At 40.9% G+C, this 22,590-nt stretch overlaps 1 protein-coding gene across 8 annotated transcripts in view; it reads left to right on the top strand.

The window, feature by feature from the left end:
• The window catches only part of chd9 (chromodomain helicase DNA binding protein 9), an 86,133-nt gene extending 64,707 nt beyond the window's left edge, over positions 1-21,426 (top strand). For 5 of the 8 annotated variants that reach the window (XM_053229613.1, XM_034299799.2, XM_053229611.1 and 2 more), the window contains 27 exons: positions 1,094-1,270; positions 1,372-1,515; positions 1,761-2,016; positions 2,493-2,703; positions 4,347-4,542; positions 4,897-5,070; positions 5,302-5,487; positions 6,652-6,762; positions 7,392-7,588; positions 7,957-8,156; positions 8,247-8,406; positions 10,036-10,125; positions 10,843-10,946; positions 11,207-11,324; positions 11,469-11,526; positions 11,640-11,688; positions 12,172-12,418; positions 12,528-12,733; positions 13,652-14,518; positions 14,800-14,963; positions 15,062-15,295; positions 15,639-15,816; positions 15,903-16,042; positions 16,277-16,489; positions 16,932-17,069; positions 17,176-17,280; positions 17,424-21,426. In XM_053229613.1, coding sequence (XP_053085588.1) covers positions 1,094-1,270; positions 1,372-1,515; positions 1,761-2,016; positions 2,493-2,703; positions 4,347-4,542; positions 4,897-5,070; positions 5,302-5,487; positions 6,652-6,762; positions 7,392-7,588; positions 7,957-8,156; positions 8,247-8,406; positions 10,036-10,125; positions 10,843-10,946; positions 11,207-11,324; positions 11,469-11,526; positions 11,640-11,688; positions 12,172-12,418; positions 12,528-12,733; positions 13,652-14,518; positions 14,800-14,963; positions 15,062-15,295; positions 15,639-15,816; positions 15,903-16,042; positions 16,277-16,489; positions 16,932-17,069; positions 17,176-17,280; positions 17,424-18,227 — 5,727 coding nt within the window. In that variant the 3' untranslated portion in view covers positions 18,228-21,426. The remainder of the gene's footprint in view (positions 1-1,093; positions 1,271-1,371; positions 1,516-1,760; positions 2,017-2,492; positions 2,704-4,346; positions 4,543-4,896; positions 5,071-5,301; positions 5,488-6,651; positions 6,763-7,391; positions 7,589-7,956; positions 8,157-8,246; positions 8,407-10,035; positions 10,126-10,842; positions 10,947-11,206; positions 11,325-11,468; positions 11,527-11,639; positions 11,689-12,171; positions 12,419-12,527; positions 12,734-13,651; positions 14,519-14,799; positions 14,964-15,061; positions 15,296-15,638; positions 15,817-15,902; positions 16,043-16,276; positions 16,490-16,931; positions 17,070-17,175; positions 17,281-17,423) is intronic. The other 3 variants (XM_053229615.1, XM_053229614.1, XM_053229612.1) reach the window with 3 other exon arrangements.
• The last annotated feature ends 1,164 nt before the right edge of the window (positions 21,427-22,590 follow it).

Here is a 22,590-nt window from a genome sequence, read left to right as displayed (position 1 = left end):
GAAATATTCTGCACTTCTCAAACCCTGACATCTTCACAATATAAAAAGTGTATATTGATATTTACATTTGTGAAGAGAGTGTTAGCAGTGCAGCAGTGCTACACTTAAAAAGGTCTGTGGGGACTGATAGTTTTATTGAATGTCTACAAAAACAATATGGATAACTAGTGGGGAAAAAAAAACATTCAACACACGTCTCCATACAGCTGGTCGTTGTTATAGAGTAGTGATGATATCTCATTTAACACGATTGCGATATTATATTGTCGTATCCCCAGCAGGCACTAATCCAGGGACCACAGTTTAAACTAACTTTTTGAGCTTTCTAAGCTCTTTTAAGCTCGCTCTGGTTTTTTGCTTGTGAATATTGTTCAGCTCAGCTTGCTTGATTTGCGTAAAAGTAATGGCACATTTCTATTGCTGAGGTCTGGGATTTAACATTTAAAATAATTAAATAAAAAAATTGATGGGTATAGAGTATATAAATATTAAAATTAAGACTGAACACTGCAGATGCAAGAAAAGGGTTGGTCTAAAATAAAATTCTAACAAGTTGTTTTTAAGTAGATGTTTCTGTCTCTTTCTGCCTGTCTTTCATTCTTTCTCACTCTGTATCTCTGTTTTTCTGCCTTTTCCCTCTCCCTCTTCCCTTTCTCTCATTCTGTCTCTTTCCGTCTCTCTCTCCTCTCTTTTTCTGTTTGTCTGTCTCTCTTTCTCACTCTGTATCTTTTTCTTCCTCCTTCTCTTTGTCTCTTTCTCTCTTTATCTCTATTTTTCTTTCTCTTTCTCTGTCTCTCCTCTCTGTCTTTCTTTTTCTGTAAATCTTTCTTCTCTAAATCCCTCCTTCTCCCTCTCACCCTCTCATTTTCTATCTCTGTCTTTCTCTGTCTCTCTCATGCTGTCTGCCTCTTTCTTTGTCTTTTATGTCTCTCTGTCTGCCTGTCTGTTTTTGTGTGTCTCTTACTCTGTCTTTTTATGCCACTTGTGTTTCTCTTATCTGTCTCTGTGTCTTCCTCTCTTTGTCTTTCTATCTCTTTCTCTGTCCTTCTTTGTGTCTTATGACTCTCTCTCTGTCTCTCTCTATCTCACTCAGGGTCGAGTGGTGAGAGGCGCATACCGGTTTCAGGCGGTTATCACCACGTTTGAGATGATTTTAGGCGGCTGTCCGGAGCTCAACGCCATCGAATGGCGCTGCGTGATCATTGACGAAGCTCATCGCCTGAAAAACAAGAACTGCAAGTTGCTGGAGGGCTTCAAACTTATGCGCCTGGTACAGAAATGAAAACAAACACACAGTTTTGACATTTTTGATTTTTTTTTTTTTTTTTCTGTTTGTTTTCCATTGCTGATGTGCTGCGTTTTGACCTTTAGGAGCATAAAGTGTTGTTGACTGGCACGCCGCTGCAGAACACTGTGGAGGAGCTTTTCAGTCTGCTGCATTTCTTAGAGCCCACTCGGTTCCCCTCTGAAAGTACCTTCATGCAGGAGTTTGGAGACCTAAAGACTGAGGAACAGGTGTGTATGTGGGGGGAGGTGGAGGGGATTGAGCGAGATCGGGTGAGGGTTAGTATGTGGGTGTGTGGAGGGGGAGGTGGCCGGGGGTGTGGAGGGCCTGGCGGGTGTGTGTGTGCGCGCATGTGGTGTGGGGAGCACGCGGATGTGTGTGATTAAGCATTAGACTAATTGTTCAGTTGTCTGAGTGTCAGGTGCCACAGGTCGTCATTGTGTGTGTGTGTACATGCGTGTGTGTATGTATGCAGGTCCAGAAGCTGCAGGCCATACTGAAGCCGATGATGCTTCGCCGCTTGAAGGAAGACGTTGAGAAGAAGCTGGCTCCAAAAGAAGAGACCATTATCGAGGTGGAGCTCACCAACATCCAGAAGAAATACTACCGTGCCATTTTAGAGAAGAATTTCTCCTTCCTGGCCAAAGGAGCCGGCCAAGCCAACGTCCCCAATCTGGTCAACACCATGATGGAGCTGAGGAAATGCTGCAACCACCCCTACCTCATCAAAGGTAATTGACAGTAACCTACACAATGTTAAACAGATCCCATGCACTGCAAATCATCGTACACAAATTATACACGCTCCCATTTCCTCCTCCTTCTCCAGAAAGAGAGCAGGGAAGTTGTAGCTAACTGGTAATAATGTGGCTTGTCTTGGCACTTTGGGATATTGTTTATGAACAGACTCTCTGACTAGATGTACTGTTAACCAGGAAAGCTGTGTTGTAGCTGATTAAACTTGGCTATCTAGATCACACTGTCTGAAAAGGTTTAGCTGTTTCTTTGGTGTAATTCTGTTTTGATAAGTAGTTGTGCGCTGTAGTATGAGAATGTTGATGTAGCTCATGATTTAACAAAGCAATCAGCATTTTCTTTTTCCAACATTTTGAAAATTGTTGAAACCTGTTAAGACATACCAAGTATCCCCACATTATTAAAGTGTGTGTGTATGTGTGTGTGTGTGTGTGTGTGTCTTCCCCGTTAGGCGCGGAGGAGAAGATCCTGGAGGATTTTCGCGAGGTGTGCAGCCCCTCGGCCCTGGACTTCCACCTGCAGGCCATGGTGCAGTCCGCTGGCAAACTCGTTCTCATCGACAAGCTGCTTCCTAAAATGAAGGCCGGCGGCCACAAAGTGCTCATCTTCTCTCAGATGGTGCGCTGCCTCGACATCCTCGAAGACTACCTCATCCAGAGACGGTGTGTAGATCGTTTGTTTACAGGCCTCGGCTGTGCAAAAAAAAAAGAGTGTAAAGCTCCTCCTGATGGATGTGCTTAGAAGTGCGGGCACCTGAAGTCTGGGTTATTTTGAGTGTTTTGAGAGAAGAATTGTTTGGAATATGGACTAGATATTGTGTGTGTTTAGATGTGTGTGTGTGTGTGTGTGTGTGTGTGTGTGTGTGTGTGCACCTGTGCCTAGAGAGTGGATTGGCAGGTGTAGCTATGGTTCAGTTGGAGGGTACAGACACCCAGGAGAGCTCACATCAGACACGGAAAATGCCTGAAGCACTGAACAGCCTGAAGTAGGTCAGAGGGAGGAAGAGAGAAAGCTGGGGGCAACGAAATGGCAGAGCTAGAAATTAGAGGGTTTTTGTTTTTGTGTTTCTTTTTTTTTTTTTTTTTTATAAAGATACATTGCTTAGATTCAGTTTTTTTTTTCTTTCAGTTATTTAAGTCTCAGAGTTTATTTTATTGCTCAAGCTTGAACTGTAAAAAATAATTTCATTTATTTTTATTAACCTAATCCAAATATTTAAATATTAGTTTCATTATTTAAATGCTTCCAGTAATAATCTGTCGATTTGTCTGAGCTTTTTTCCTGGACTTTTCCACTGACAGAACACATCAAGTCCAGGTCAACATTATTTATAACCCTACTTGTTTTTGAGCAGTTGATTAATTCATTTCAAGTGACCAGTCCAGCAGACTAATGATTAAAAGAGCTCCAACAGAAATACAACAGCTTTCGTGATCATGCACTATATGGGGAAAAATTATGTGGACAACTGACCATAAGACTCGGATGTGCTTGTGGAACATCCCATTTCAGATTTAATCCTCTCTTTGCTGTTGTATTAACCTCCACTCTTCTGGGAAGGCTTTCCACTAGATTTTGGAGCGTGGCTGTGGGGATTTGTGTTCATTCAGCCACAAGAGCATTAGTGAGGTCAGGCGCTGATGTTGGTGAGGAGGTCTGGGGTGCAGTCGGTGTTCCAGTTCATCCCAAAGGTGTTCAGTGGGGTTGAGGTCAGGGCTCTGTGCAGGACACTCGAGTTCTTCCACTCCAACCTTCACACACCATGTCGTCATAGAGCTCGCTTTGTGCACAGGGGCATTGTCATGCGGAAACAGGTTTGGGCCTTTTAGTTCCAGTGAAGGGAAATTGTAATGCTACAGAATACAAAGACATTCTGTAACAATTGTGTGCTTACAGCTTTATGGATTCATTTTAGGGAAGACCCTCATATGGGTGTGATGGTCAGGTTTCCATGAATTTTTGGCTGTATATTGTAAGTTCTGAGGGGGGGAAAAAAACCTTTTGGCTTTAAGACACTATTTTCATGACTTGGACTCACTTATCCATGCTTGACACTCATCTTGGACTTTGACATCCTGATCTTGGACTTTCTTTTTAAACAAAATTTTCCTTCCTCATGTGTAAATAAATAACATAAATAAGTTTCTCGAGTAAAGAGCAAACATGCCAGGTGAAAACCGAATAAATCTATTTATTCTTCATGTAAAGTTTCAGGGAATTGTTGTGATGGAAATTCTCCTTTCAAAACATTTTATATCTAAAAGCCCCCCTAATTTACTGTCCATGTGTGTCTGTGTGTCTTTAGATACCTCTATGAGCGGATAGACGGGCGTGTGCGCGGAAACCTTCGCCAGGCTGCGATTGACCGTTTCAGTAAGCCCGACTCAGACCGCTTCGTCTTCCTCTTGTGCACGAGAGCAGGAGGCCTGGGCATTAACCTCACTGCTGCTGATACCTGCATCATCTTTGACTCAGACTGGAACCCTCAAAATGACCTGCAGGTACACACAGAGAGAGAGAGAGACACACACACACGCACACACAGGCAGACAGAAAGAGTTAACTTAGTAAGTGAGCATCGAGGTAGTCATTAGTGCCACCTATTTAACCTGGCTACTTAACTACAAGGTAACAATTATCCACAGCGAAAAGTAAAAATTAAACATTTAGAGAATTTTTTTAATGGGATTTTATTTGATATTTGGAGTAGCCTAGTGACCTTCTAAACTGAGGATTTGTGCTCCCTAATGTCTACAAGTGAACAGTGTTACTATTCCACCACAGTTGTTCGTTTATTCCATTGACTCTATTTTATTACACTTACATGTCATTCATTTATTTATTTATTTTTTTAGGCCCAGGCTCGCTGCCACAGAATCGGGCAGAACAAGGCGGTGAAGGTGTACCGGCTCATTACACGCAACTCGTATGAGCGGGAGATGTTTGACAGGGCCAGTCTCAAACTGGGATTGGACAAAGCTGTGCTGCAGAGTATGAGTGGGCGGGACAACAGTCTCGGAGGAGGAGGGGTAAGGAATCATCCTCTTCAGTCCTAAATCAGTTCTTATATCATGGTCAGGTATCAGATCACATGGTACATTAACCAGGGATGGACAGTTTTTCATACAATCGCAGTGATAAGTGTTTTTACAAATGTAATTTTATCTGAAATAACTATGAAAGGAAAGTGAGGAGAGCATGTAGCTGCATGCTTTTTAAACTCACTTATTCAAACGTCACGCTTTCTTTCATTCCTGTAGACGATCCAGCAGCAGCTTTCTAAGAAAGAGATTGAGGACCTGTTGAGGCGCGGTGCATACGGTGCGCTCATGGACGAGGAAGACGAGGGTGCCAAGTTCTGTGAGGAAGATATCGACCAGATCCTGCAACGCAGAACCAAAACTATCACCATTGAGTCAGAGGGACGGGGGTCCACTTTTGCCAAGGTTTGTTTTTTTTTTGTTTTGTTTTGTTTTTTTTTTGGGTTAAAAAGTACTTATTTTTCATTTATTTTTTGAGCATTAGCCTTTGCATGTAGGGTAAAGTTATGTTTTGAGCCACAGCAGCTGGTTGATGCCCAGGATCTGCCTTTGAAATTTGACCTACTCTATAATTACTCTGTAATTTAAACACTATTTTTTTAAGTTAATAGTCTACTAATCAGAGCCAGTACATTAAATCCACCTGCTGATGGTGAGATGTCTCCACATTTGGTGGGTGGCATGTGCGAGTTTCTCACCCTAATTATAAGACAGACAGGAGGGAAACACCTGCTGATGTACATGAATTTCATGTCTCTCATTCTCATTCCATCTATGCTTTTAACAGTTTAATTTTACTTTGAAACTTTACAGTGAAAGCATATATATGATCCGATGATAAATAACATAGCGGCATGATTTGATGGTGATTTTAAACATGACAGTGTTGTTAGGTTTTTGTACTATGGCCTGTAGATTACAAGATTTAATGTGTTAGTGATGGCAGTATTTATCGTTATGGTACATGCAAGAAAAGAAGATAATTATGCTGTGTGTTCCAGCAGTTATTTCCTTTGTACCACCACACAGTAGTTTCTAATGAACCCGTTTTAAACACTAATGAAATGGGTTTTCTTTTTAATGAACATGAAACAACTCTATTCAATTCACTTGCAAAACCTGGGCCACTTTTTTAAGCCAGAGGAGGGATCAGAGAGAAGATGAATAAAAGTTCATTTGCTTGAATAGGAAAGCACACTGAGCTTATAAAGGGATTTGCTTTCAGTTTTGCTTTTGCCGAGGTCATACAGGTGATATTTAACCATGAAAATTTATAAATCCAGGAAGTATGAACTAATGAGTATGAGTGTTGTGGTCTCTTCTTTCTCGGAAAAATATAAAAAAGAGGAAGTCTTCATACTTAATTTGAGAAGTGGCATTGACTGTGTTCTGTCGCAGTCTCTCATTTCCAATCCAGTGTGAAACTTCCCACGCCTGTAATACCTCATGTATAATATCGCTATAATAGTTGCTATAGAATCTTATATAGGCCTCTTTAGAAAAACAAAAAATGTTTTTTTGTTTTAATTTGTCATACCCAGTGTAAAACGCTTATCTCTCCAACTCCAGGCCAGTTTTGTAGCCTCTGGGAACCGCACAGACATTTCTCTGGACGATCCCAACTTCTGGGATAAGTGGGCGAAGAAGGCTGAGATCGATCTGGACACTGTCAACGGCAGAGTGAGTGAAAATGGCGAGAAATGGAGACCTCGCAAGAAATATATATATATTAAGTGTCTTGATATTAAATGATACTTAGTATCTTGAAGGTGTCTGGAATATAGTCCATTGTATATTACATTTTTCTTATGAGAATATGATTTTATTTATTTTTAATCCTCTTATACAATTATGAATACTATTTCTAGACACACTTCCTCGTTTCAAGCTTGAAATTGTCTGTCTGGCAGACAGTCATTTCTTTCTAGAAATACATGCTTTAAATAAATAAAATTACCTGGTAATAGAAGAAAATAATAATAAACTTTAAGTGAGGGGGGAAAAAATTGCTATAAATGGGTTTGAACTTATTTGTTGTATCGCAGTCTTTTTTTTTTTTTCTTTTAAAGGTAAATTTGACTATACACAAGATTTTTTCAGTACATAAAATGTAAAACTCATATTAAGTAATAGTATTGAAGTTAATAGAAAATGAACAGTTTTTACAACTTTTCTGTGTTGGATGAAATACAGCAAAATTGTGTTGCGTGAAATGCACAACGTTCAGCTTATCGGAATAAATAATGCCACGTGATGAAACACTACTGTCCACATTTTTTATATTTCTATCTCTCCTCCCTGAACAACAGAACAGCCTGGTGATTGACACGCCGAGGGTAAGGAAACAGACGCGGCCGTTCAGTGCCACTAAAGATGAGCTAGCTGAACTATCAGAAGGTGAGAGCAGCGGAGACGATAAGCCTAAATTGCGGCGGCCGCACGACCGGCTCAACAGTTACGGCCGCACCGAGTGCTTCAGGGTAGAGAAAAACCTCTTAGTGTACGGGTAAGTGCTGTTATTCACACTTTCATTTATTTGTCTCTTGTGTAATAGACAAATTAATAAACTTTATGAAGTATTTATTAGGAAATACACAGATGTTTACCTGCTTAAATATAGTGAGTAAATATTAGTGAATATTTAGGATATTAGTGCATTTTTATTAGAAAGTAAAAATAAAGCAAAGTATGAAAAAGTCAGGATATGAATAAACGCTGATGTTTTGGAGCTTTGTAATAAAGCTGGTATTTGAAGACCTGGTGAATAATGTGGGGCAGTGAGTGTACAGTATATGATAAGATATTTAATGCTGTAGCTAGTAAGGTTGAGCATGAAACCTTCTTAAAGTGGTAACAGCGTTGCTCTGTGTTCAGGTGGGGCCGCTGGAGGGATATCCTGCAGCACGGCCGCTTTAAGAAGCAGCTGACCGAGAGAGACGTGGAGTGGATCTGTAGAGCACTGCTCGCCTACTGCCTCGTGCACTACAGAGGAGACGACAAGATCAAGAGCTTCATGTGGGACCTGATCGCTCCGACCGAGGACGGCAGGACCAAAGAACTCCAGAACCACTTGGGTACCGACGCTCTTTACTCTGGAATCTCAGCACTGCTGATGGAGTAAACAATCAAGTAATGATTAACTGTGGTGTTATTTTCCACTTCAGGACTCTCCACGCCGGTTCCTCGGGGCAGGAAGGGGAAGAAGATGAAGACTCAGTCCAGCGGGTTTGACATTCAGAAAGCCGAGTGGATCAGGAAGCACAACCCGGAGCACATGCTGTCTGATGACGGATACAAGAAGCATCTTAAGCATCACTGTAACAAGTATGTGTATTTTTATTTTTAGCAACCATGTATAATTTTTTTCAGGGTTAGAGAATTCCAATCTTTGGGTCCACATAAGAGCATGCACGTTCATGTACATGTCAGAACATTGCGCTCTAACATGCGAGATGCGAGTGAGGGGGGAAAAAAAATCTGATTATTACAGGCCCACTCAGTGATTGTTTTGTTTGTGAGAGTTGAAATTGTTCTTGGAGCTTTATATTGCCACCTAGTGGCTGAGCATCTGTATTGTCACTCTCTATATTGTCACTCTCTATATTGGATTAATATGGTCCAGAAAGTCCAGAAAGGCTGCTGTTTTTATGTTATAGAAAAAAAAAAAAAATATATATATATATATATATATATATATATATATATATATATATAATGTTAAATTCTTTGAATTAAGCTTTTCAAACATGAATGCAGACAGTCGGTTTAAATGATTTTAATATCTTGCTTTTTAATAGCTCTGTTCCACATGATAAAGCATTGTTTTCATTTCCTATTGTTATTTCTATGACGCACACAAAGCGTCAGTGTATAGTTTTGATTTTGCTTCTGAAGCCTTTGAGTGTTTACAAAAAGCATGTGTCAGAGAGGCTGATTTTTTTTCCATTGGCTATGGCACATTAACACACAGAAAGTTCTCTATTGTTTATTTCCAGGACACGCACATTAGCTCTGCTTATGTCTGTGTTTTCCCTCAGGGCTGGAATGCCACTAATGTCAGACGTCGCTGTTTTTTTTGTGTGTGTGTGTGTGCGCGTGTGAGTATGCATGGCAGTACTTGTGTATAGGTGTTTGTTTGAAAGTTTGTAAACGGCTGATATTCAGGCAGGTCTAGACTCCGTATTCGTTATACTACAATGTTGATGAATGATCGATTCTAACTGGTCAAACGGTGTTGATTAATTTTTCAAAATTTTTGAAAATTAATCAACACCATTTGACCAGTAATGGGCAGCTGACAGTAGTTCTAGGTGCATGGTATATCAGAGATATATATTAATATGTTTATAATAGTATGTGACTTACACAGGGACTGTTTGGTATTTTTGGAAGGAGTCTCCAATGTCAGGACTTTGTAAGAGTAAGAGATAATGCTGTAGTTTTAAGTTTTCAGACACGAGAGCATCAGAACATGACAAGCCGACAGTATATATGTATAGAGGGGTTGGTGAAGCAATGGCAGTTTGTAGCTGCTAGAATGAAAGTGATAACAGGAACGGATAAAAAGTACCTTGTGTCATTCTGTAATAGATAGAAATTATACGCTAGTTGCCGGCAAATTGCTGTGGTATAAGAGGAATTAGACATTTCAGGATGTGTTGTTATAGGACAGTATTCAGCTCCGGTGTGGTAACTGTAACTTTACATCACATTTCGCACGTGGCAGCATGTGTTTCATTCCTTACACGTGAAATGGGAAAAACAACCCATTTCTCATTAATCTGTTCTTATATGGAGTATATTTGCCTTTGTTGTGTGTTTAGTCCATCATGTATTTTATTGGTGTGTGTGTGTGTTTGAGTGAAAGGGGCAAATTGATGGCAAAAGTTTGTTCTCATTTTTACCTCTCTCTCTCCCTCTCTCCACCTCTCATTGTTTCTCTTCTGTGTGTAGGGTGTTGTTGAGAGTGAGAATGCTGTACTATCTGAAACAGGAGCTCATTGGTTCTCAGTGTCAGAAAGTGCTGGATGGAATTGAAGCAAGGTGAGTCTTGAGCTTTCACCTCTTCTCTGCAAAACACGTACTTTCTGTTGCTTAGTTTTTGTTGTTCTTTTTTTTAAAAATTTTTTTTATAAATATATACCTCACAATCTATTGTGATTTGATGATGAATATGCATTTACGTATTATTTATTTCAGACTTTTGTGTTCACTTTATTTTGAATGTGTGGCTTTATTCAGTTTATTGGTATCCAAGACTGCTTGTGGTGCTGGGTATTAAGACATCAGAGTTTACGCCATCTGCTGTTTTTAAACAGAACTACAGCTCGTAAACATCAGTTCCTCACACGGATTAAAGAGAGAAATGTAGACCAAAATGATGTGCTTACCTGCTTTTCTTACACTAAATTGTGTGGAGGTCTTAAGAAAAACAACCATTAATATCTTTTATTTTTATTTTTTGAATATTTTGAAATATTTTTATAGTGACAAAAACTCAGTTGTTGACTAAAAAAACCTGCTTGTTACCTATATATTATACAGTATAGATGTCTTTGTACTGTATTATGTACTATGTCTTAGAAAGTCTGTATCCTGCAGCTTAGCCAGCTCCATTCTGCAGTAGAGTTTTATGTCATAGTTGTAACAACAGCCAACATGACTAAGCTACTATTTGAATATCAGATTAGCTTAAGCCTCTTCTCGATAATAACATGTTAAGTTTTAGCCCCTAACCATCTGTTTGCTTTGCTCTTGTAGTGAGATACAGATCTGGGTTCCTGAGCTGGATCGTTCAGAGCTGCCTGTTATGTGGTGGGACACACTGGCAGACAAGTGTCTGCTGATAGGAGTCTACAAGCATGGTGAGGATACATACACGCGCGCACACACACACACACACACACACACACACACACACACCCTTAAAGTGGCAATTGCACAGGATTTTTGCCATGATGATTATTATTGTTTGTTATTATTATATTATTTAAAATATGTGTACATATGTATGTATATACACATGTACACATTTCTGAATTTGTCTTTCCCAATTTAATTGAGAGTAAGAGATTGAGGGTAAGAGAGGTTAAACTCGACTAATTGGCGTGTGCGTATTTTGCAGGTTACGAGAAGTACAACACTATTCGTGCAGATTCTGCTCTGTGCTTCCTCGACCGGGTCGGCCGGCCGGACGAGAAGGCCATCGCTGCTGAACAGAGAGCAAACGACTTTATGGATGGGTGAGACATACACATTTAATATATATAGATACACACATGCACAGTACAAGACCGATAAGATCAGGATAAGATAATTGATAAGGTTCTTTTTGTTAATATTTGTTGAATATCTGACTTTTTGGGACCCTGTTTGTGTATCTGCAGGGATGGTGACGATCCGGAATACAAGCCTGCACCCACTTTGCTTAAAGATGATATGGAGGTAAGACAGTCGTGGAAAACACACACACATCTAGTAATCAAAAGGCTGAAGATCTGAAGGCTTAACATAAAACCTTTTCACTGCATGGTACTGAAAATGTATTTCTTCTGTAGGATGATGCTTCCTCTCCTGGTGATCTGGTCATAACGGATACAGGAGGAGGTATGTGAAAGTCAGCACCGTATTTCTGCTTGTTGCTGCTTTGTACTTTGAAAATGCAATCGGGAGAAAAGTGTTTCCCAGTCTAGCCCTCTGGGAAAGTCTCCAGATGTCCCTGTTTCTGGTCTCCCGGACATGCCAAAACACCTGAACCAGTGGCTCTTTGGTAGTCTTGGGATTTGTTCTCACAACTTCTGAGTCACAAATGCAGATTGTACACCCCTTAGCTACCACTGCCTTTTAACACACCATCAGGGTTTCCATGCATCGTGGAAAACTTGGAAATTTATAGAATAATCACCTGTGGAATGAGCAATGGAAGTATAATGTTGGTCAGATTTTCCTGTCAGCTGACATTACACATACACGAGAAACTATCTTGACCCCAGCACCCCACCCCACCAGAATCTAGTAAAGTGATCTTGCTGAGCTTTTCTCAGTTCATGACTTTTAATCGAGAGTGTGTGTGTGTGTGTGTGTGTGTAGAAGGTGGCTCCATGCTGGACGGTGGAGGCAGTTCTCTGGGAGTCGTCACGGGAGCATACTGGCCGTCTTCATCCGCCTTAACAGCTCGGCTGCGGCGCCTGATCACTGCATCACAGCGCTTCACCAAGAGCAGACAGATCCTGCAGATCCACCAGACGCAGCAGACCCCTGACCTTTGCCCCCTGCCCCCCACGCTTACAGATGCCATCAACCCCAAAATGGCTGCCAAGATCGAGCGTCAACAAAGGTGAGATGCCACATGCTTCCAAACACAAGTAAAGAATTGTTTGATGAATATACACTAGTATGATGTACTCAACCTCTGCTGATACCCTATGTTTCTTTCTTCCACACAGGTGGACCAGGAGAGAAGAGGCAGATTTCTACCGCGTGGTGTCTACGTTCGGCGTCGTGTTTGATCCAGAGCTGGGCCGCTTTGACTGGACCAAATTCAGAGCCATGGCTCGCCTGCACAAAAAGACAGACGAGAGTCTCCACAAATACCTCTGTGCTTTCACTGCCATGTGCAGGCGGGTCTGCCGCCTACCACCGAGGGAGGGTGGTGAGTCTGACACACACACATCTGTCTGGCCCACATGCATACACACAGTTTCCAGTTTATGTATGTAGTATGCAATTATTGACTGTAGCCCATCTGTTGCTATGCAAAATTTGTCTGCTGAACAGATACGATTTGGGTGGTGGTCCATTCTCAGTACAGCAGCGAGTCTGCAGTGAGAAAAATCTCCAGCCAGAAGTTATTCTGTGGTTAAAAACAGACACTGATTAAGGTCTAGAAGCAGTTAGCACAAACTGTATAAATAAATGGCTATAATCTCTAACTGTACACATACACTCTGGACCAGCATGGTAGGAGTGTCTAATCAATTGTCCAGTAAGAATACACTGTTTAAAAGCTCCAGCAAAGCTGCCATGTCAGGTACACATCACTGTTGTGCTGAGATTTGTCAACTACCCAAATAATACTTGGTCAGCAGTTGTTCTTTTCCTTTAGTGGACAGGGTAGAGGGTAGAGTTGTGCATAAAGACTGGGATTCCGTGGGATGCATTTACCACATTCAGTCATTCATCTTCAATAACTGTTTTATCCTGGTTAAGGTCAGGGTGATTTAAGTTAATTATAATTTAAGGAAATAGAATCAACAAAGTTCATTAGAAAATATAATGATTACACGAGTGGGTGGGATTGGTCAAGAGTGTCTGCGAGAGTGGGTGGGATTGGTCAAGATTGGTCTGAATTCCTTTGGGAGCAGGAGAGAGTGGGATCAAAAAGCAGTCTTACACACACATTTAGTAGAGGAGGACTGAGAAATATATGCCTAATAAAGTGGCCAGTGAAAGTGTCTAAATAACATAGGTATAGCTTATATAGAGGCACAAACTACAACATGTTCAAAACATGTTCAATAACATTTCTGCTTCCCTCCTTATTTGTGTCTCTGCTTTTCTGTCCTTTCAGATGTTGTGGATCCGTCTCTCTCCATCCAGCCGATCACAGAAGAGCGTGCCTCACGTACACTGTACCGAGTGGAGCTGCTCCGGCAGATTCGGGAACAGGTTCTGCGCCACCCTCAGCTCTTTGAGCGCCTGGCGCTTTGCCAGCCTGGCTCAGATCTGCCTGTGTGGTGGGAGCCGGGCACTCATGACCGTGACTTGCTAATTGGTGCAGCCAAGCATGGAGTGAGCCGGACAGACTACCACATCCTCCGAGACCCTGAGCTCAGCTTCATGACAGCCCAGAGGAACTACAGCCAAAACAAGGGCGCACCGGCACAAAGCCAAGCCCAAAATCAGGCGCTGCTGCTTGGACAGACACGCACCCCAACCCCTTTAGCACAGAGCCAGACTCCTGGGGCTCCGCCTTCACCACTAACTAACTCCACCCCTAGGGAGGTTACACCCAAGGAGGAGCTGCTTTTAGAGGGAGAGGAGGAGGCAGGGACACAGGGCTGGCCTTCCCTCAGGCCCCCCACACCTACAGGAGAGGGGGTGAAAGAAGAGAAAGAAGGAGAAAATGAGAGACGGATGGAGGCTGCCCGAACGAAGCCGCTCGCGCCCAACCCAGAGAGCCGAAAGCAGAAAAAACTGAGCAAGAGAAGTCGCAAGGAGGCAAGGAGGAGGTCCGGGTCAGACTCAGATTCAGACGCATCTTCCTCAAGCTCCTCATCCAGCTCCTCATCAAGATCCTCGTCTTCATCGTCCTCCTCATCACGGTCAGGGTCCAGTTCCTCATCCTCGTCGTCTTCCTGCTCTTCCGGCTCGTCGTCTTCGTCGTCATCGTCCTCATCTTCTGAAGAGAGTGATGGTGAAGAGGTTCCAAAGAACAGTGAGTGGCTCACACTGTATGCAATAGTGTTTTAGAACAATGCTGTTTTAGTGATTAATCCAATAACTGAAGCACATTAAGCATTTGAAGTATGCACATGAAGTTTCTGGAATGTATCCAGATTCGTTGCTACGACGTCAGGTGTATTTTATGGAATATAAGTCGCACCGAGACCAATTTCTTACTTCCTTTTATCTTCTAACTTCTTTTTATGTGTGTGATATATTGTTTCACCATTTTGTTTCATATTTATAATGAGGTGTGTGTGTGTGTGTGTGTAGCCACAGTGGTGCCTGGCGTTAAAGGCTTTGATGAGGACAGCATAGCATCTCATAGCACTACTCACGACGACATGCAGGACAGTAACGTGACTAACGGCATCCCTAACCCCTCCCACCCCTTCCACGGTGGAGGCTACATGCTCGCTGCTTCCTATTGGCCGAAGGTAAACACACACAGTACAAAGAGCCATTTTTATAGACCTTTATGGACAGCACTATAAGAATCGTTGTCAATCGGTTACATTTTTATTTCACTTTACAGGACCGTGTTATGATAAACCGACTGGACAGTATTTGTCAGGTGGTACTGAAGGGCAAGTGGCCCGGGTCTCGGCGTGCGTACGAGGGAAATGCTGCAGTGTCCTCGTTTTACACCACTAAGCTAATGGACAACGCAGCCAACTTGGCAGATGACCCCGCAGCCTCTCCTCAGGGTTCAAAGGTGAAGAAGCATGATGCAGACAGAGAAAAGGAGTTCTCAGTCAAAATAAATGACGTATGTTCTTTTAAGTTCTCCCAATCCCCAGCTCCCTCCCTCCCTAAAAATGCCAAGCCGCAGTGGCTGTTGCAGCGCTAGGCATGCTTATGTATTTACTATTTGTTTGTTTGTTTGTTTGGTTATTATGCTTTTTTTTTCTTTTCTTTTTTTTTTTGGCTCCTATGGCAAAGCAATTTTAACCTGCACCTTCTGATTTCATCCTGTGTTTGATTTTCAGAATAACAATTTTAATTTCTTTTTCTTTTCTAATTGCAGTTTGAGCTTGGCCTGCTGATATATAAAAATAACATGATTTTTATTTGTACATTAAAACTGACATCTAACATCTCTTGACCTTTAGCAGGAAGGCAGTCTGAAACTGACCTTCCAGAAGCAGGGTTTGCCATTGAAGCGTCCTCTAGACGGCGAGGAGGGACCTCTGGCCCAGCAGCAGTATCTGGCTAGACTACAGGAGCTGCAGAGTGCCTCTGATAGCAGCCTGACTGACTACACCAAAACACAGAACAGTTATCAACACGGTAACCCAGCGCTACAACACACACACACACACACACTCATGTTATTATGACAGTCCACAAGTCATTACATCCTGCTTTCTGTGCAGGCCTGAGTGGACAGATACGACTGAACGGAATGGTTGATGGTCAGCCAGTGATAAAGAAGAGGAGAGGAAGAAGGAAGAATGTAGAAGGGATGGATCATCTCTTTATGAACAAGAACAGACCTACTGCAATGCCTGATCAGGTATGAGGACCAGTATTACAAGACACAACACAGTGTGTGCATCTGTACCATGTACAGGAGGAGTATGATAATTTACAGTTTGGTTTAACAAGGGGAAGGTGGTATAATGTAATATAATATAGTTATTACCAGAGCATCTCTGGGATCATGTCAGAAATTTTTACCTTCTGTAAAGTGATCAGTGGAAATAATTGTATGCACATGTGGATGCTCATATGTTTCTTCCATTTACAGGTTCCTCCAGGCTGGAGTGGGGTTGCGGCCCAAGCCTCAACCCCTGGCGCCTCACAGGTTGCTGGGCCCGTGGACACAGAGAGCAGAGTCCCTGTCATAAACCTTAAAGACGGAACACGGCTTGCCGGGGATGACGCTCCCAGACGGAAGGATCTAGATCAGTGGCTGAAGGAACACCCAGGCTTCGTGGCAGACGTCGGAGCCTTCATCCCGGTAAGGAACAGGAATATGCTTACTTGGATAACCATCTACAAAATGGGGTAAACTCTGGTTGTTAGAATTAGATACTGCATATTAGAAGATTTCAGCTACAGAGATAATGGGTATAAGGTTAAGTGGCCTTTGCAAAAATCATTGTATGTGTAGTGGTATATCAGGAGAAAAAAAGAAATGTTTCTGCTAGCTGTTTTGTTAGTTTGTTACTCCGTTTAGCTAGTTAACATTATTTTTAATGAAAGACTTAACATGAGCTAAATTGCGTAATTAGCAAGCTGCTTTAATGTAGATATCGGACTCGAAAAACAGCAGTAATCCCTGTTTTTTTGTCTTAAAAGTTCTCAGGTTGCAAAAAAAAAAAAGTAGAAATAATGGATTGAGGAAGAACATTTAAGCGAATGCATTACAATATTCACTTGTGGCTATTTTGTGCATGCAGGGGGTGAGTAAGATACAGTTTCAGGATGGACGGCCGAAGCAGAAGAGGCATCGCTGTAGAAATCCCAACAAGATTGACGTCAACAGCCTCACAGGAGAGGAAAGAGTCCAAATCATCAACAGGAGAAATGCTCGCAAGGTTGGATGCAGTGTTTCTGTAACTCTTTCAGCTGCATGATTGTGTGGGTTCCTCTTTCCCCCCCCCCCTATATCTTTTTATGCATGTATGTTTTCTTTGTGTACAGATCGGTGGTGCGTTTGCTCCTCCTCTGAAGGATTTGTGCCGATTCCTCCAGGAAAATCCAGAGTATGGAATTCCACCAGAGTGGGCAGACGTTGTCAAACAGTCGGTGAGAATGAGTAGACAAATTTTTCCTTCTCTGTGGAGGATACAGTCATGATGTTTTTTGTTTTGTTAGTTTTATCAGCAAATTCCCTTTTCTGCATCTTTGTATTTTTATAGAAAAAAACTATACATTTTCTTTATCCCCAGGGCTACCTCCCGGAGAGCATGTTTGACCGGATCCTCACAGGTCCTATCGTACCGGAGGAGGTGAGCAGACGAGGCCGTCGGCCCAAAAACGCTCTGGCCAAAGCGGCTAATACGGCTAACGCTAACGTCAGTGCAGCTCTCGGCGTCAACCCTCTCCTGAGCAACGGGCTCATCTCCGGTCTGGACCTGAACAGCTTGCAGGCTCTTCAGAGCCTTCAGAGCTTCCAGCTCACTGCAGGGCTCATGGGCCTCCAGACTGACCCTGCCAACATGGCTGCCATGCTTCCCATGATGCTCTCCGGCATGGCCGGCCTGCCCAACCTACTCGGAATGAGCGGCCTGCTGGGAAAACAGGAAGCCACCTCTGGTGAGGATTCAGGGAAGAAAAGCGGCGGGGATACGACGGCTCAGACGTCGGAGATCCAGTCGGAGAGGACAGAAAGTCCAAGCTCAACAAGTGCTTCAGCCTCAGGCCAAGCGTTAGCCCTCAACCCCTTACTGCTCTCCAGCATGCTTTACCCAGGGATGCTTCTCAACCCAGGCCTTAATTTACCTGTGGCCAATCAGCCACAAGCTAACAGTCCTCAGCCCGCCCCTCCGGCTCAGCCCGCCCCCTCTGACGCCGCACAAAAAAGCTCAGGCCAATCGGAGAAGGACGTGGAGGATGAAGGGGAGGAGCCTGACGAACAGAAGGACATCAGTGGTCCAGAGGGCTCGGGGAAGGCAGAGTCATCTTCCTCAGACGCAGAAAGCTCTTCATCATCTTCGTCATCAGAGGACTCTGATTCGACCGACGAAGACTGAGCCTTTATATATATTATATAAATAAATATAAATACATATATATATTTATATTACATCTCTTAGAAATGTACACATGCAAACACGTATATAAGAGCACTTACATAATGATTTAGGGATTTTTTTTTTTCATGTAAATATGAGAACGAAAGTGTTGTGTAATAAAGATGGGGAAAAAATGGAAAAAAAATGACGAGACTGCACAGATGCTGAAATGAGATTTCAGTGTTTGTTTAGGTACAGCGTTGTTTTGAAAAGACATTTTGCATGTCCAGGAACTTTAGTAGATTTTTTTTTTTTTTTTTTTTTTTTTTGGTGAACTTGTATTGCACAGTGATGTACAATTGCAGAAGACAAGAAATCAAAAAGAAAAATAATTGGCATTACTGTATTAATTATATTGGGATTTAATTTTATTAAAAAAAACAAGGACGTTATTGCTCATGCCGAGCTGTATAATTAATATATTTTGTGTGGAAGAAACAGAACTTGACTATTTTGGTTTCCTTTGGTAAATAATTTTGCAGGATCATACGACATCTGAATTTCAGACAGTCCAGTACTTATAACTTCAGCAATAACACAGGCAGCTAACGAATGTCACTGAAGCTGTAGATACCGCCGTCACCGAGCTCCACTCTCCATTCTTCCTCCATTCTTCTTGCCACTTTCTGCATTCTCCTTTTTTATGTTTCAACCTTTCACCAGTACTTTTTCTGTCTTGTTACTATTACATATATTGTTTATTGTTCTCTGTGTATCCCAGTACTTACTGCAAACCCTTATTGGTCACTCAGCGTGTTTGGAAAAACTTTCGCTTTCCATAAATACAACCAAATACATATTTGCAAGTTAAGTATGAAACGGACCACAATATTATCAGTATAGGTGTAATGCTAATACATGGCAGGTGTAGATGTAAGGATTGTCTGAGGCTGTGTTCCTGAAGAAAATGAAGTCTAGTCATGTGTGTTCTCATACCAAATGTCATTCCGTGATAAACTGGAATAACGCTGGTGAAATCAAGTGTTTCTGGAAAGGCATTGGGGAAAAACAGAAAAACTAACATCTGAGTATGTGCTGCCTCATGTAGTGCTACAGGGCTCAAACCTACAATGCCTAGAGTGGATGTGGGTGTGTGTGTGTGTGTGTGTGTTGGAGCAACAAGTAGGCCCCTTTTTTCTCCAAATCAGCTGGCTTCCTTGTGGGTGTGGGAGCAACAAATAGGCCCCTTCTTTCTCCTCCAAATCAGCTGGCTTCCTCTAGTGTGTGTGTGTGTGTTTGTGTATACATACATACATACATACATTACTCCTCTTGGTAATTGTGGCATGTGCTGCTTGTATGTTGTGTTGTCATTCATAACAACAATGCTCCCTTATCGTCTTTGAGTCAGAATTTCCAGAGCTTTTAAAGTATTGGTATATTGTTTGTTGGTATAAAAAGCAAGTTAAGGTATTTAAAGCAGTCTTTAAAGCTAATAATCACGTTGTTGGTGTGTATAAACATCTCGTCGTCTGTGCATGGAAAATTTTCATGGAAAACTCTAATTTAGAGTTGTGTTCTTTTAAGAATTTAAAATAAGGTGTTGTTAATATGCTCAAGTGCAGTTCCTCATGTCCTGAGGTTGAGAATCAGGTCAGAAATGTGGCATTTTGTGTGTGTGTGTGTGTGTGTGTGTGTGTGTGTGTGTAAAAGGATCATCTCTGCTTCCTGCTGTTATTCACTGCTAAACCGAGACATGATTTCCAGTCATGATCGGTGCATGAACGTCGGATTTGTTTCATTAATTACTGAATCATGCGCTATTAAAACTGCAGTGTGAATTTACTCCAGGACTGAGTGAGGAAACTGCTTCAGGTTGTCCATTCGTAGCATAAAACTCCTGGAAGGAGTTACCAGTGCCAGTGCCAGTTTTATTCATTGCTAATAATTACTTATGTATGAGGATATATTAACGAGCAGTATAGTAAACTTGAGGGTTGTACATTTTCACTTGACTCCTGAAGAAACCTCAGCTTTTAAGCTACAATGCTTGAACTGAACAGTTTAATAAACCCAGGCATCACTGTTTATTCTTTTCCGTACTTTCGAGTCTCATCAGTGTATCCGCAAGTGCTGACTGACTTTTTAACTGCCCTTTTTTAGAAGTGCTCTTACACCGTACCTCTGAATCTGCCCCTCAGACACGAGGGCAGAAAATCATTCACGTTTCCATACTTCTTAAAATAGCAACTTCAGGTTTTTTGTTTTTCCCTTTTTTTTTTTTTTTTTTTAATATCTTGACATCCTGAATTTTTTTAATATTAGCTGTATCAAATCTGTATCATTATTTGCTCCTGAGCACATCCTGTACATCCCAATTTTACATATTCACCCGTCTTTGTCAAGTAATAATAATAATAATAATAATAATAATAATAATTTCAAAGCTTTCCTTTATTTCACCTCTGTGCAGAAGTGTGCGTTCAGCATCGTCCTATAACAAATCCCACTTCAAAAAAAATTAAAAGTTGTGAATATATCCAAGACCAACAGCAGGCCATAATTATTTCAAATGTATTTTTGTGTTTAAAAATTTATTTATCTTTTTTCTTCATAACTCGATCCATCAGATATTACCATTTAATGTGTATGGTGTTGATTTACATATCCAGTCCTGCACCACTGACCCTCACCGGCTCACTTCCTTCCCAACATGCAAGCTGAATAAAAAGCATATACACTACTGTAAAGCTGTTTTATTTTTTTTTTTCAACTATGAGAAATAGATGTTGAAATGACGAATAGAAAATGGCCTTTCTGTGTTTTTATTTCTTAGTTGTTTTATGCTCTTGATAGGCGATACTACAAATCATTCTTGTTTTGTTGGATTTTGTTCTTTGGACAGTTGCAATATTTGCAAAAGTTGTGCTCTTGTGTTAGACGCAAAAACACTTCATGTAGTGGAGATTACATGTCTTAAGAAGTGATTTCTAATTTATTGAATTACTTTCTATGAAGTCTCTATAGAGAAAAAATTGAGGTTTAATTATTTTTATTAAACGTATTCTAACTATCCATGATGTCTGTCAGTTACTCTGTGTTTAATTTTCTACAATTATTTTCATGTATGATCACGGGTGGATTCGCTTTCCCCCTCCAGTTTCATGCTGAAAGATAAAATCTAATTAAAATGTTCAACTTGGGTCATAGCAGAAAATGATTTTTTTTTAACTGCACTATTTCACTTTTTACAGGTTCAGAAATGGCTCTTCATGTCTTTCCTAGGTTGCTACAGGCAGGGTTGCCAGATCTGCAGTTTTTTCCCCAATGAAATTGGACTACTTTTGACTTGTTTGTTTGTTCAGGTTGGGGGTTAGACCTATTATTATTATTATTATTATTAGTATTATTATTATTATTATTAACATAACTATAAATGTTTTGCCAGTAAACTTTGATAAAAGTGCAAATATTACAAAATTGGTCAATATTAATTTTCATAATAATTCTAAAATGTTGGCAGTCATATTTTTAGATTTTAATGCAAAGTGTCAGATTTTGTTAATTAATTAATGTATTTAGTTTGCAGGGTGGGAGTTAGGTGAATTATTACATAAATTATATAATATAAATTATGAAAATTGTTATATAAATTATACAAATGTTAAAATATTGCATGTTGGTGACTGGAAAAAAATTACAATATGTCAAAATTTTAGAGTTAAAGACAAGGTATAGTATGTTGTTTTGTGCGTTTTATTTTGCAGGGTTGTAAACTTTTTTTTTTTTTTTTTTTTTTTTTTAGATTAATTATATAAATTGTCCAAGCAAAACTGCTATTATTGCAAATATTACAATACTACAATCTTTGAGTGTAATGAGTTTTTTCAGGTTGGGGATTATTATTATTATTATTATTATTATTTTGCATGTTGGGAGATAGACCAATTATTAGCTTAATAATATAAATATTTTGCAATGATTTTTTTGAGTTTTTTTTTTTTTTTTTTGTGTGTGTGTGTGTGTGTGTTGGTTTTTGTTTTTGTTTTTGTTTTCTTAAAGACATGCAGTAACTCCATTCACCCACATGGGGGACTCGGTGGTCAAGTCAGTTTAATTGTCGTCCCAGTGTTGTGCCTCGGAGCAACAACCTAAACCACAACACGAGAGAGCGTACACAACACAGCTCTCATACCCAACACAGTACATGAAGTGTAACTAGTTTGACAAGTGTAATGTAAAACCAGTGTGTACAATAAGGGCTCGGTACTACAAAGACCCGGAACAGTACACATAATTACACAGTAACACACAGAGACTATTAATTACATTCATTACAGGGTGTTACAATCATTCAGGGTGTAATTGTGCAGAGATGAGC

The sequence above is a fragment of the Pangasianodon hypophthalmus genome, chromosome 25 (assembly GCF_027358585.1).
Source record: "Pangasianodon hypophthalmus isolate fPanHyp1 chromosome 25, fPanHyp1.pri, whole genome shotgun sequence".
NCBI classification, from domain to species: Eukaryota; Metazoa; Chordata; class Actinopteri; order Siluriformes; family Pangasiidae; genus Pangasianodon; species Pangasianodon hypophthalmus.
The sequence above is the reverse complement of the archived record's forward strand: the minus strand, read 5'-3'. Positions and strand labels throughout refer to the sequence as shown.